Source organism: Scardinius erythrophthalmus (genome assembly GCF_964197995.2).
Source record: "Scardinius erythrophthalmus genome assembly, chromosome: 16".
Taxonomy (NCBI): domain Eukaryota; kingdom Metazoa; phylum Chordata; class Actinopteri; order Cypriniformes; family Leuciscidae; genus Scardinius; species Scardinius erythrophthalmus.
This window is the reverse complement of record NC_138236.1, coordinates 40,320,283-40,333,331: the sequence shown is the minus strand read 5'-3', so window position 1 is coordinate 40,333,331 and position 13,049 is coordinate 40,320,283. Positions and strand designations below refer to the sequence as shown.

The following is a 13,049-nucleotide window of genomic DNA, read 5'->3' as shown; positions in this document are numbered from 1 at the left end:
AGTCAAAATTGAGGGAGCGAGGGTCTGTCCATATAAACTTCCCTCGTCCAATTCATGAAGTGGAGCGCACTTCAAAATGGCAGGGATTCCAAGTGCTAGGGAAGTTCGCAAGAGCGTGTCTTAAAGTGGACTGGAACGCAGCCAGAGTTGAGATTCCCTGCCTTATGCCGGGTTCAGACTACACGATTTTGCCTGAAGCTCTTCCATACACAGCTTTTAAACATGGCAAACGAAAGAGAGATGATGGTATTGGTGCAAAGGAGGAAAGATTTGTGGAGCTATGTCAGAACTTATTACCTTATGATGTTTCCTCGAGGGACAACCATGACAGAGTGAAAACGATGAATGATATCGGAGGTGCTTCAGCAAACTGGTGAGTAGGCTACTTTACTTTTAGTACTGGCTAAAAATAAAAAAAATATTGTGATGGGTCTCCTACTCTTTCTACTATGGCCGGCTAGTGGGTGAGGCTAGGAGGCTCATCAACGGAACGATGTCCACCCGTTCTTCCCTCTATAAACGGTTAGGCTGTGTTAGTGTTGATTGAGCTTGCTCCTGGTTGCTTTGTGTTTGATTTTGGCTTTCGTTTGTTATTTGTTTTGGAGTATTTTGTTTTCCATCTTTGGTATATCCATGCACCAGACAGACATTACAGATGACCATGTTTTCTTGTTTTTATATATTTTTCTATTTATGTTAAGAAATTTTAATTCTTGCAAACCAACTCACTTTGTCCTCCATTCATTTGACAATTTTGTGACAAATATGGGGGCTCGTCCGGTATCTGAACCCGGGACCTCTCGCACCCATATTTGTCATGTCGACCTTCATCGTTCCATTGATGAGCCTCCTAGCCTCACCCACTGGCCGGAAGTAGCATGAAGAGTAGGAGACCCGTCACAATATATATTTTACCTCAAGTTCTTTTTGGAAAATTCCATACTTGTCCTCTTTGTGCAATCTAGGAACATGTCCATTGTCAGGTTTTCTTTCTTTTTGATAGTTTTTCTAATGACAAGATATCCAGTGCAAAACACACCGCTTCGGTAGCCATTGTTTGTTTATGCTCACAATACCTGTCAGTCGATAGTTCCACCTTCTTGATGACATCACACACATCATTAAAGACTGCAAGCAATAACTTGTCGGGAAGCAATGTGTAGTCTGAAATGGTGTTTGTCAACAACACGACAAGAATTTAGGAACCAAAATCGCATAATCTGACAGAGTGACTATCGTAACAGACAAAAATATTGTATAGTCTGAACCCGGCATTAGATTGTCATTGTGGTTCAGTCAGCATTAGTAAAGGAGGTTCACTTACAGCAAACTGGAGCAAAGAGAAACTGTAAGGGACAGAGACGTTTGCAATACATAGACACACAACATTGACAGAAACCGACAACATAAATCCAAAGATGGTTTTCAAAAGAGATCTTTCCCAGACAGCAACATAGTGTCGGCCCAGATCCGGCCCACATCTGGTACATGTGGAATCCAGGTGTGCCAGATGTGGGCCGACACTATGTTGCTGTCTGGGTTCTGTCTTGATTTGATTTCAGTGTTAGCACAGTGTTTTAACCCTGCATAGTGGTGGAGTTGCCGGGACCCCACTGCTGGCTGGCATGTAGGTAGTTCTGAAGATGTCTTCAGAAGGATTCTGTGTGTTTACTTATCCAGGAACCCAGGTGTGTTTGCTCTGCTGTGTGCCCGTAAATCCAAATCCAATACCCATTCCTTGTGCCAGCGAGGAATCAAAGTTGAAATCGATCTCTTCTGCCGACTCCATAATGTCATGTAGAAGTATAGACTCCATGTCACAGTCCAGGCTGCTATAGAATACATCCATATCCAGGTCTGGTGGGAGCCGCTCGTGTGGGAAGAGCTGATCCGGGTGGTGGGAGTTGTGGAAAGTGTTCCCAGTCCCCTGAGGTTGACGGTACAGTCCGTATCCCACACTGTGCTGATGTGAATCGGTGTAAATATAGGCATGGGGTGGATGGTATGGGGCTGAAGTGAGATCGCAGGTGATTGGGTTTGGTGGAAGCGAAGTGGCTGCTGGGAGATGTGCATTAACTGCGGGACTATATAGGTAAGGGGCTTTATGTATGTACGAATGCATGTGTCCATCATTGGGATGAGAGTGGACCACTGCAGGTCGAAAGTCCTGGCTTAAACTTTGAATGATGTTGTGGCTGTGAAACGGCTTGGAGGAATGGTTAGCAGTAGGGTCATTATTGTAAGCACCAACCATCATAGAGTGGACCTCATTCTCTTTCCCAAATATCATGTCCTTGACAAGGAACTGGGATCCGATGGTCAGCAAGCTTTGAAGTGTGCTTGTGTCTTTGTGAGCATGCATACTACTGGAGTTCTCCTCAATAGTGTGCATGGAGGAATGGTGCTGAAGCATGCCTAGATCCGACTGGCTATAATCCCAGCCTTGCTCCTCGATGTCACTGGTGTAGAGGTAAGGAGGGTGTTTATGGCATGGGGATTGGTAGATAACCGTTGATCTGAGATCTGTAGGGTAGTGGGATGCAGGTGAATGAGCACTGGAGGGACTGGGATAGAGGCGTGGAGATGCCGACCTGGATATCCTTCCTTCGTCAGGTTCCCCCAATTCCTCTGCTAGGACGGGTGATAGCCGACCACTAAGAGTTGACGCTGACGAGCTTCCGAGTGAATGGAGGTCCATCCAAGTCTCAAACTCCTCCTTAAGCACCACCTCACCTGCTCCAGACTTCCCAGTGGGACTGCAATGCTCCGGAGAGCCACAGAACCCTATCAACGTCTTCTCTGCTTTCCCAGCCGTGTTCTTACGGTTTGCTCGGCCTTTCCTCTTTGGGGGCTTGGTGCCGTTGTCCACTGAGGCAGCTCGACGCCGGGGAGACTTTCCCAGCTTCCCTCCATCGGGATTCAGCATCCACCAGGAGCTCTTGCCAGTTCCCTCATTCTGCACACGGATGAAACGTGTGTGCAGGGATAAGTTGTGGCGGATGGAGTTCTAGAGAGAAAAAAAGACGAAAGTTTTAGTATAATATAGTTACAAAAGAAAGGTGTTGTCTCTTGAGGAGAGTGAGGTTTACCTGCACAGCTATCTTTTTACCAGATGGCCTCTTGTTACATTAACAAAAATTGATCTGAATCAGACACATTTCATCTAATAGTGCATAAACAAAACAAACAAAAAACAGTAAACAAAAAATGTATCAAGAGCAATTTTTTGAGGGGACACTAATAGAGCCAAAATTGTACTTGTAGCGTACACAAAAAGGGACAGTTGTTTAAACGTAAGTTAGGTTCATAGGTTCACCACACGGTCATATTCTAATTATTAAATTATCTTGTGTCCTCCACACAGTATGCTAGGTTTCGTCTGAGACAGACAAGCCCATTGATCTGCCACTTAACATCATATTGAGCAAATCCCAACACAACGGGAGATCTACAATTTTAGCCTAATATCAGTTCACACATAGGCTTATCGCTGTGTTAGTTGTAGTGGGCAACATACTATCCAACAAGCTACTGCATTAAACACGCTACCAAACAAGCTAGGTAACATTATAATCGCTGACATAGCGGACTGTCATGACCGATTTATTAATGACACAGCATCATCTGTATTAAAGAAAAAAGAATCACTTCATCCAATGATTAAAGTGAATAAGATAGCCTTGACAGCCGACTTACTGGAGTTCCACAACTATTGTATAACTTGTTCTCTCCCACCGGACTTGTGTGTGTAGGTGACGTAAAGGCACAGAGCAGGCAGTGGACCAAAGCACTGTGAGGCAAGGCAGGGGGGACTCAAATTGTTTGTATTGTTACCGGGCAAATTAGTTTGAGATCACAATCCCATAAATTTGAGGTTTGGGTAAATCAGTAGTTTTCAGTAGTAGTCAGACAGTAGTTTTTCAAAGCTAAAAGAGGGTTTGCGCTGGAGCATGTTGTTCGTAAATCTGGCTCTATAATACTAGGTTCCTATTTAGCTACTGAATGAACTCTAAGTAGAGTTGTGGATTTATGCCAAAGATTTATGTATTGCACAAAGAGACTTGCACCATTTGCTATTTGACTTGATGTTTGTGATGAGATATAAAATGAATCATTCTGGTAATGGCTTATAATCGAAGTCAGTATCAAGTCTGTTACAATACTCTCAACACCTGGGAAGAACTGTGTGAAAATTAGGTTTCAATTCATTCATGTACTATTTACTTTCAATATTAAATTAAAACGGATGATACACAAATTGCATTGCTGTGAAAAATCCTTTTGGAACTTTTATTTTTAAGAGTGTGAGTACCAGTATAGGTCAAATGTACGTATACTTTTCAGTGTACTTCCCAGTATAATTTTGTTGAGTATATCTTTGATGAGTACGGAAAAAGTAGAGAAAATTGAGGAGTTGGCCATATAAGTGTGCTTTAATGGGGTGGATGTGGACTAATCTCTGGCTTCGGGATCTTTCCAGCCTGAGAGATGAAATGTCTCTCTTTCACGCTCACATCTCCTAATCTCAAATATTCATTTCTTTCTTTTTACCTCAAGGGACGAATCTCATTGGTAAGGCTATACCTCTCACTGTCAATCCAGCATTATAATGTTCAGTGGAAAGCTTATTCTTAAGCGCTCATACTAAATCTGTTATTTCGTCGGAACAGATTTTCAACATATGCCATTCACTGAACCGATATAATCAGTCCAATCGCTCAAACACACAGAGCATTGTTTTCAAAGTATTTTCACTATTATGGGGAATTAATCTATGAATGGCATAAACATCAACAAGCGTTGTCTACTAGAGTAAGACAAAACTGTGACGTTTGTTTTAAAAGAAAAGAGAAAAAGAGTTGGCTGCACTAGAAAGGTCATCCATAATAGACCTGCGGGAAATTGTGACAGTAATGCCAATTGAATAAAATAAAACAATCTAACACACAATCTAAATATAACAATCTGCTTTTGCAGACAAAAATGAAACGTAAATGTCTTGTTCTTTATTTTTGTTGAGCTAGAGCATAATCCCTGAATGGGTGTTTCAAGTAATGAATTAGGTCTCAGAGGTTCATCTGACACAAAAGGTTTCCTAAGGTAACAATACAAGGAGAGTATCCATGGAAACATGAAGAAGAAAGAGAGACGGAATTCATTGGTAGAGGTTTTGGACACACAAACAGGGATCCTTATTATGAAGCTGCCGTGAATCAGGGCAGTTTTTAAAATGTTGTTCCTAACAAATCTGGAAACTTGAAATAGCTGCTAACTCTCATTGACATCCCAATTAATTCTCCTGAGTATTACATATAATTCAAGGCTAATCCTTATTACGAAAATGGGTGAATAACTCACAAAGATTGCACTTATTAGAGGTGCACTACGAGAGTGACTTTGATGATGTGTTGGATAATTAGTAGTGGTTAACAGATCGTTCAATATTGAGATATTCTGAATGTTCATTTAGACATCATGTGTGCAGCCCAGAGGTAAATCTAAAGCGTCTCTCCGAGGCATTTCCCAGTCCAGAATGGAAGAGCTGCTGGTTACGATAACTGGCATTGACACTGTGTCCACTCCTGTTAGACGAGAGACGAGAGGCCGTGTCAAACTCTATACACTCAACATCCACTTTCTGCAGCGCTACTAAAACACTTCCAGGGACTTTTAATTAACCACAGACTCTGGCGACACAAATTAACAAAATATTTCCTCTTTTGCAAAGCACACGTTACATTTCGGAACTCATTAATGACTGAAATTTACTTTTTTTTTTCCTACTGGTCTTCCATGGCACAGTCTTTAACAGTTTAAAACCATCAAAAATTGTTAGACAAGTTTTTTCCCCCAGTGCACAACAAGCCACATGAGAAATATTTACTCCGCACTCAACACTATCACAAATGTACAAGCAAAATGTCTTAAGTCCCTCTGTAGTCTATTTTATCCCTAAAAACTCATCTTTGATCACCAAAATTACATATTTAAATGTTTTTTTCCTTGAAAAAAAAAAGGTCATGCCTTAAAATATCTTGACTGAAACGCGACACCCTTGCCTCATTTAGTATGTGCGGTTCTATGAATATGCAAATGAGCCTCGCCTCCACTCACTCACTCAGCTCAGAGATCCACTGGTTGACGTTGATCTGGGGTGCGTTTCTCGAAAGCATCGTTAGCCAACTATGGTCGCAAGTTCCGTCGTTATCAGCATAGTTCAACGATTTGGTGTTTCCCGAAACCACCGTTCCAACGAACGTTCGCAAACAGCATCGCAAACTTGTGTGGTTGGAACGACAGCTCTCGAGCTGTGGTTAGAAGCATAGTTTCTAGTTTACATGAGATGTAGACTGAATAAATCCTTATCTTTAGCAAAATAAGCAAGCTGACATTCAGTACAACCCGTGTTATTTATTTAGAATACATGCAAATGTAATTTACGTCTTTTAGTTTGTCAAGAGATTTAAAGCACCGTTTTTAAAGACTGTGCATGTGCGAACGTGCTCTACTATGTAAGAACGAGACAAATATTGAGTCTGGTAATAGGGCTGAAACGATTAGTCGACATTGTTGACAACGTCGACAATAAAAAATTGTCGACAAATATCTTTGTTGTCGAGTAGTCGTTTGATCCCACGTGACCTAATGTAAGGGCCTGCAATATCGCAATTTGACCGCTACGGCGCTGTAGCGCTATAGTGTAATGCACCCGTTACAAATGCTATTGCGGTAGAAGAAAACACAGCGCAAATTATGACGGAGTGCAAACGAATCCGAACTAGCAAGGTGTGTAAAGTTTCACAAAACTGCAAACCAAGAATGCTGTCGTGTGCAATACATGCAAGGCGGAACTTGCTTTTCACGGGAGCACAACATGCATGTTAAAACACTTAAAGAGGAAAAACCCGGCACGAGACGAGCCGGTGAGAGGTGAATGTTCTTCAAGCTGGAGCTAAATAACTAGCAGTAAATCTCTTTTTAGAGAATGCAATACTACTAATAATAGCAATAATATTAACAATAATAATATAATTACAGTAATGTGATGATTTATTTTTGCATAGAATAAAGCTTGATCGAGCTAAGGAGTCGGGGCTGTTTTTATTATTGTAGCTCTATTAGGTAACGTTACAGTATTATCCATTGCCTGTATTTTGTTACATATCCATGAAGACTTACAAAAGGAGATGTTATGAAGAATATCATGTCAGTTAATTTTTTATACTGTAAATTAAAAGGTGAATGAGAATGTCTCTGTTAGCTCAGCTCAATTGTCATATCAATTTAAAAAAAAAAAATTCTTATAATAATTGTTTGCAGTTTAAGTGTGTCTGTAATGCAGCTGATAATTTTTTTTGTTTATTTTTTTCTATTGAAAGAGAACAGAATATTTAAACAATGCTTAGAGAGCATTTGTGTGTGATTTGAGTTGGACAGAAATCTGAAAACTTAAAGAGAATGACCTTTAGTTGCTCAAAGTTTATTAAAACAACCATTTTAAAAGCTGAAGTGATTTTCTTTTTTATATTATAGTTAGAATATGGATAACTCAGTGTTTTAACTAATTGAAAAGGCTGAATAATTGTTCCAAACATACTGATTAGTCGGCGAAATAATCGATGAATAGTCGATTAATCGTTCTAATAATCGTTAGATTAATCGATTATCAAAATAATCATTTGTTGCAGCCCTATCTGGTAATAAAGCAAAATAACTAAGAAAAATTAGAAATGGTCTTCAGATGCCATGTCTGTAACTTATATGACAAAATCTAGCATTAATTCGATCTCAAAACAGATTAATTAAGATAAGTTATTAGTCCACCACGTGCGAGACGTCATAAACCAACATGGTTGAACGATACTTTGCGACATACGGTTTCGGGAAACAGTCATGACTAGCTAGTTGATTTCTCCAACGAAGCATCGTACTATGGTAGTTAAGCAGCGAGCTATATAGTTGTACGGGAAACGCACCCCTGATTGGTTACAAGGTAGTTTGTGACGTCAGAAACGCCAGTGATTTCAAAGCGTGTTTTTGAGACTGTCTTTGGTTCACTGCAGTTTTAAGGAGGAAATACTCAGCAATGGTGTCGACTTATGAACTTACACATGATGTGTCTTAAAGCAGATTAAAACCACCACATAGACACATAAACAATATTAAAAGCTGTTTACAGATCTTACACGAACATATAATCTTTGCAAGTGTAGGTAGACTGGTTTTCCCTGGTGAATCCTGGATTCAGTGCTCCGTTGAGACTGTGTCAATAACAGCAAGTAAGTATTTTCTTTAATGAACTCAAGACACATGGTAAGTTGCTTTACTCCCTCTTTGATTAAGGTTTGTTGCCTGGAAAAAACATGAGCTGAACCCCTGAGCAAGACATGTAAGCAGTAAAAGTGAAGCCAACGCATTTCAATCGCCCCCTGGTGGCTGGCTGCAGTATAAGCCATAAACCCCGCCCTCTCCATGTAATCAAATGGGATGCAAGACAAACCTAAAAAACCCAATTACACTTCAAATTTTTTTTTTCCAGAGATGATATCGTCATTTTAGGTAGTTTTCATTATGCTAATGTCTGTTCAAGTGTTTGTTTTTCCAATAAGTTTTGTGTCAGTTAGTTATTTGATGCTATTGTTTATAAAACGGGGTGTGACGTCATGATTGACAGCTGTGCTAGTGAATGAGTCTGCAAGAGTGTTTAGATCCAAACCCAATCAAACATAGGAGGGTTTATGTGGGAATGAGATTGGGTTGCCATTGAAAAAGCTGGCCTCTCTGGATTTCCTCCTTTCTCACTGTGTTAAGTAGATTGCCATAGTGAGGACGATGTCACGAGACCCTGTGCCATCCGGACACCATTTGCCACCCATCTGTCTGCTTCAACCACACCCATAGTGATGATCCCAGTCCTCTAAACCAGTCCAGAAACCCATCTGACTCAACAGTGCTGTCATTACTTCTTGTAGAAATTACACCTTAAAAAACACTGGGTTAAATTTGGGTTGTTTTCAACCCAAGGGCTGGGTAAATATAGGACAGAACAAGTTGGGTTAATTTTACCCAGCAAATTGGGTTGTTTATTTAACCCAGTATAGTTGATTAATTTTTACTATAATACTAGCTTCTGTTTAGATTGAAAAGATCGACGTGACACTCGTTTACATGACTTGCATCGCACCCCTGTATGTTGCTTTGCATACTATTAAACGATACAGCACAATAACAAATTTATAGATCAAATAAAATGAACACAAACCTGTATTTTACCAAAGACATGCACTATTTTGACGGAGCTGCACTGCTCTCTCCTGAAGAGGTCGCAAAAAGCCAATCATAAATAACTCAACCCCTGGGTTGTTATATCTGACCCAGGAGCTGGGTAACACAAAAATTACCCAAATTTTTTCAGCTATCCGTTGAGCAGGTGATCCACCTGAAGGGCATGGTCTACTTTTCACGTCTGGGCTTTTGAGGGTTTGGGGAAAACTTGAGGCAAAAAGTTTTGCAATAAAATTCTAGCTGACGGCAGAAGGTCTGGACTCCATCGCAGCTTTCATTGGCCATTTGACTGGCCTGTAAAGCAACCAATCACAGTTTGTTTTGTTCAGTGTCATGTTTAGGGGTGTGGAAATGTAAAGGACGGCTTTCACATTAACCGCACTAACAGAGCAATCGTACAAGAGTTTGCTTTAATCCAACCAAACATGCCAAGTGTCAACACAGCCGTAAATAATACTGACCAAAAAAGGTAAAAAAAAAAGGAAAAGGAAAAAAAAGCATGATTAGCATGACGTAGATCTTTTAAATAGTTATATGAGAATATAGAATGATAAATAAATAAATAATAAATAAATCATTATTTGTCTTTTCAAACTTTTCAAGAATTTGAGCTGCATTTCCAATTGAGTCTTAAAGTCCCCGTGAAATAATAACAATTGCTTTGTTAGCGCATATTACTAGTCTTGTGGTGAACAATTTAATCCGTGCAAGTAAATATAAATTTTTTTTTTTTTTTACCATGGTAATCTTTAATCAAAATCTGAAAAGTTACTTCCGGTCTGGAATGGCGTCTTTTTCTGATGACGTAGGTTTGACGGCTTGGGTTGAAAACGCTTAACCACTCCCCTCAAATCGATGGAGAGGAGGAGCGCTAGAGTAAAACCCTGCCCTCTGTTCAATATTCCGTTTCACTTGGAAATACGTCATAACACTGGAGAAAAGTCGTTTGCAACTTCCGGTTCACGGGGACTTTAAAGGAACCGTATGTAAGATTGTGGCCAAAACTGGTACTGCAATCACTTTCAAATTACTGTAGAGCGGTGTTTCCCCTCCCCCTCCCCCTTTGTACCTAATTTACCCCTAAAAGGTGAATATTAGCACCTTTAAAAGGTTATAGCCCCAGTGTCTGAGAATATTGAGATATAGCATTATAATAGGGCTATAAAAAGTTTTAGACTTTAAAAACAATTGTGGTCAAGACCAAATGCACACAAAGGAGCCACATAAAACCTTTTTCTGAATGGCATGGAGCCATAATAATATGAGCAGACGTGGGAGAGAACTGGGAGAATGGTGGGTGATTCTTGGCAGTGTTAATTGGCTGGCTGTGTTTCCCGCAGGAGCTGTGTGTGTGTGTGCGGGTTAGGGAGATATAAATAGCGTCTCCAAATTAGCTGAGCATCTGAGAAGCAGACAGGAGATCGGAAAATCCCGAATCCTGTGCCAGTTTGACTCCTGGGATCCCCAGTCCACACAAACCCGGATCAAAACACAATAATCACGTCAGTGGGAAACCTCCTCCGCTTTACAGAAGGACACCAGCAACAGCTTCTCATTCACAGAAACACGACTCTCATTTCCTTCAATGCCAAGGTCAGAGTCAATCTCTAATCTGAATTCACTCTTTATTTCAATCAAACCAAACATGTGAGGTGTGTAGCACTGAAAACACAGAATCCTCATTGTGAAACTGCATGTCAGTCCAAAAGCCCTTGGATGTTGTATATATGAATGCTGACATGATCTCAATAACATTTGTAGGTGACGTCCCAAAGATAATGACCCTACAAGTTCATTAAACCATCAAAATATGAGGATAATATTTTATATATTTTAAATATGAGGGACGAACAAAACACTAAACTTGGTTAAGGTATTTATCTGACAATTTTTTTAGGCAAATAAAGTCAAACTACAGCTACAGGTTTACTTTACTAGGCAAAAAATGCACATAAAAACAAAAAGCTGACAGGAAAAAGCAAACGTTGACTACAACACAATCAGTTATTAATATTTGCTTGCTTCTCTCTTGTTTTGCATGTGTTCATCTTTTCTTTGTATGCAAGTCTGGACATCATTTGCACTATTTGTCATGTTTCTTTGCTTTATTATCAGAAATAAAACAATCGACTGCAGTTTTCCTGGGCCGGACATCACGTTTGACCACTACTGTATACAGTGTGTTTTTAGCACAAATTTGACTCAGATTTGTGTCTGAGTGCGGAACATTGTAACCTTGAAAATCTTCAGTTCTGAATAGTCATCAGAAGGTTCATGCATCTCTAACGCTGTATATAGCCTTCATAAAAGTTTTTAGATTTCAGATCTTGTAAGTATGCTGTTTATTGTGTCTGTTAAAAACTGCATGTGTACATTTCTCATATGAATTTGGACATTGCCAGCTCGCATTTCAAGGTCAGCATCCCCATAAATAAATAAAGCTCAGACACTCAAGCCAACGTTCAGACTATATGACGTGCCCCAGTCATGCTTTAATAACAGACACACACACACACACACACACACACACACACACACACACACACACACACACACACACACACACACACACACACACGTGCAAGACTGGCACACCGGGCACAGTTGCTAAGGAGACCCATGGGAAAGGGGGTTCTTGTTGCCATAGCAGCCTTTTCCCTCCCATCCCTATGGAAGTGGGTGAGTTTCGGTGGGATTTACTCATGCATGATGGGAGAAAGCAAAGGATACAGGTTGCTTGACTTGACTTGACTTGAGTAATAATGCTAATGAAATCAGTTTATTGAACTAACCCATTGCCCTGGTTTACATGCAAACCAATGACCCTGCAATGCAAGAACACAAGACTTCATTAACGTCAGGACAACCATTGATGGATCCGACTCGGAGTATTCCAGTTGTTCTGTTGATTATGAAGCATTAAAAACCGGAGTGTTCAACATGCAGTGGGAAAATTTTGACTGAACTGCTTCTACTTCTGCTGCTCAAGATAAGAACACTGGTCTGGCTTCGATCCGCAGTAAAGATGCTTTCCTTGAGCACAGGTTAATGTCTTTATATGCCGGACTTAGATGGGGTAAAATCCAGCTGACTTTACTCTGGTAAAGGAGAACAGGTTTCCATGACCACATGCACTGTTGGCTCATTAATCATAATTGGGTTAAGAACTTGCGCTCAAAATGTGTTACAAGCACATTTATACAAACAGTATTACTGAGCCATTTACCTAAAAATAAAGTGATCGTAAAGTATTTTAAGGCATCATAGGAACGTTCCCTACGGTGGCCCAGTGGTGCACAACACAACGAAACTTAAAGAGCAAACATAAGTTCACAACACAACGAAATCAAGCCACAACACAACAAAATCAAGCCACTAGAGATGCGCGGATGGGCTATTATTTCATCCGCAACCGCATCACAAAACTCATCATCCGTCCGCCATCCATCCGCACCACGTTTTTGACCATTTTTCAAAACCGCACCCGCCCGCCATCCGCTGAATGTATACATATATTTTTCATTTGATTGGTTCATTTGATTGGTTCAACCGCCCGCCACCCGTCCGAATTTAATTAAATTATTATTTTTCGTCACGTCATCCGCCCAATCCGCGGTTTATCCGCGGAATCCGCGGCTGTAACCGCCAACCGCGCATTTCTTCAAGCCACAACACAACAGAAATGCTCCCGACCACTATTGGGCTCTCGGAGCGCGGTAAAGTTAGCTTTTCTTTCCACTGTTCTATAGAGTCGGCAGTCTTAC

At 40.5% G+C, this 13,049-nt stretch overlaps 1 protein-coding gene across 1 annotated transcript in view; it reads right to left on the bottom strand.

Annotated features, from left to right (window-relative positions):
* Positions 1 to 1,672: 1,672 nt before the first annotated feature.
* foxo6a (forkhead box O6 a) overlaps positions 1,673 to 13,049 on the bottom strand; it is a gene marked incomplete at both ends in the record, with an annotated part of 31,111 nt that continues 19,734 nt past the window's right edge. Inside the window, one exon of the mRNA XM_081388903.1 lies at positions 1,673 to 3,007. Within this exon, the coding sequence (XP_081245029.1) occupies positions 1,673 to 3,007 (1,335 nt within the window). The remainder of the gene's footprint in view (positions 3,008 to 13,049) is intronic.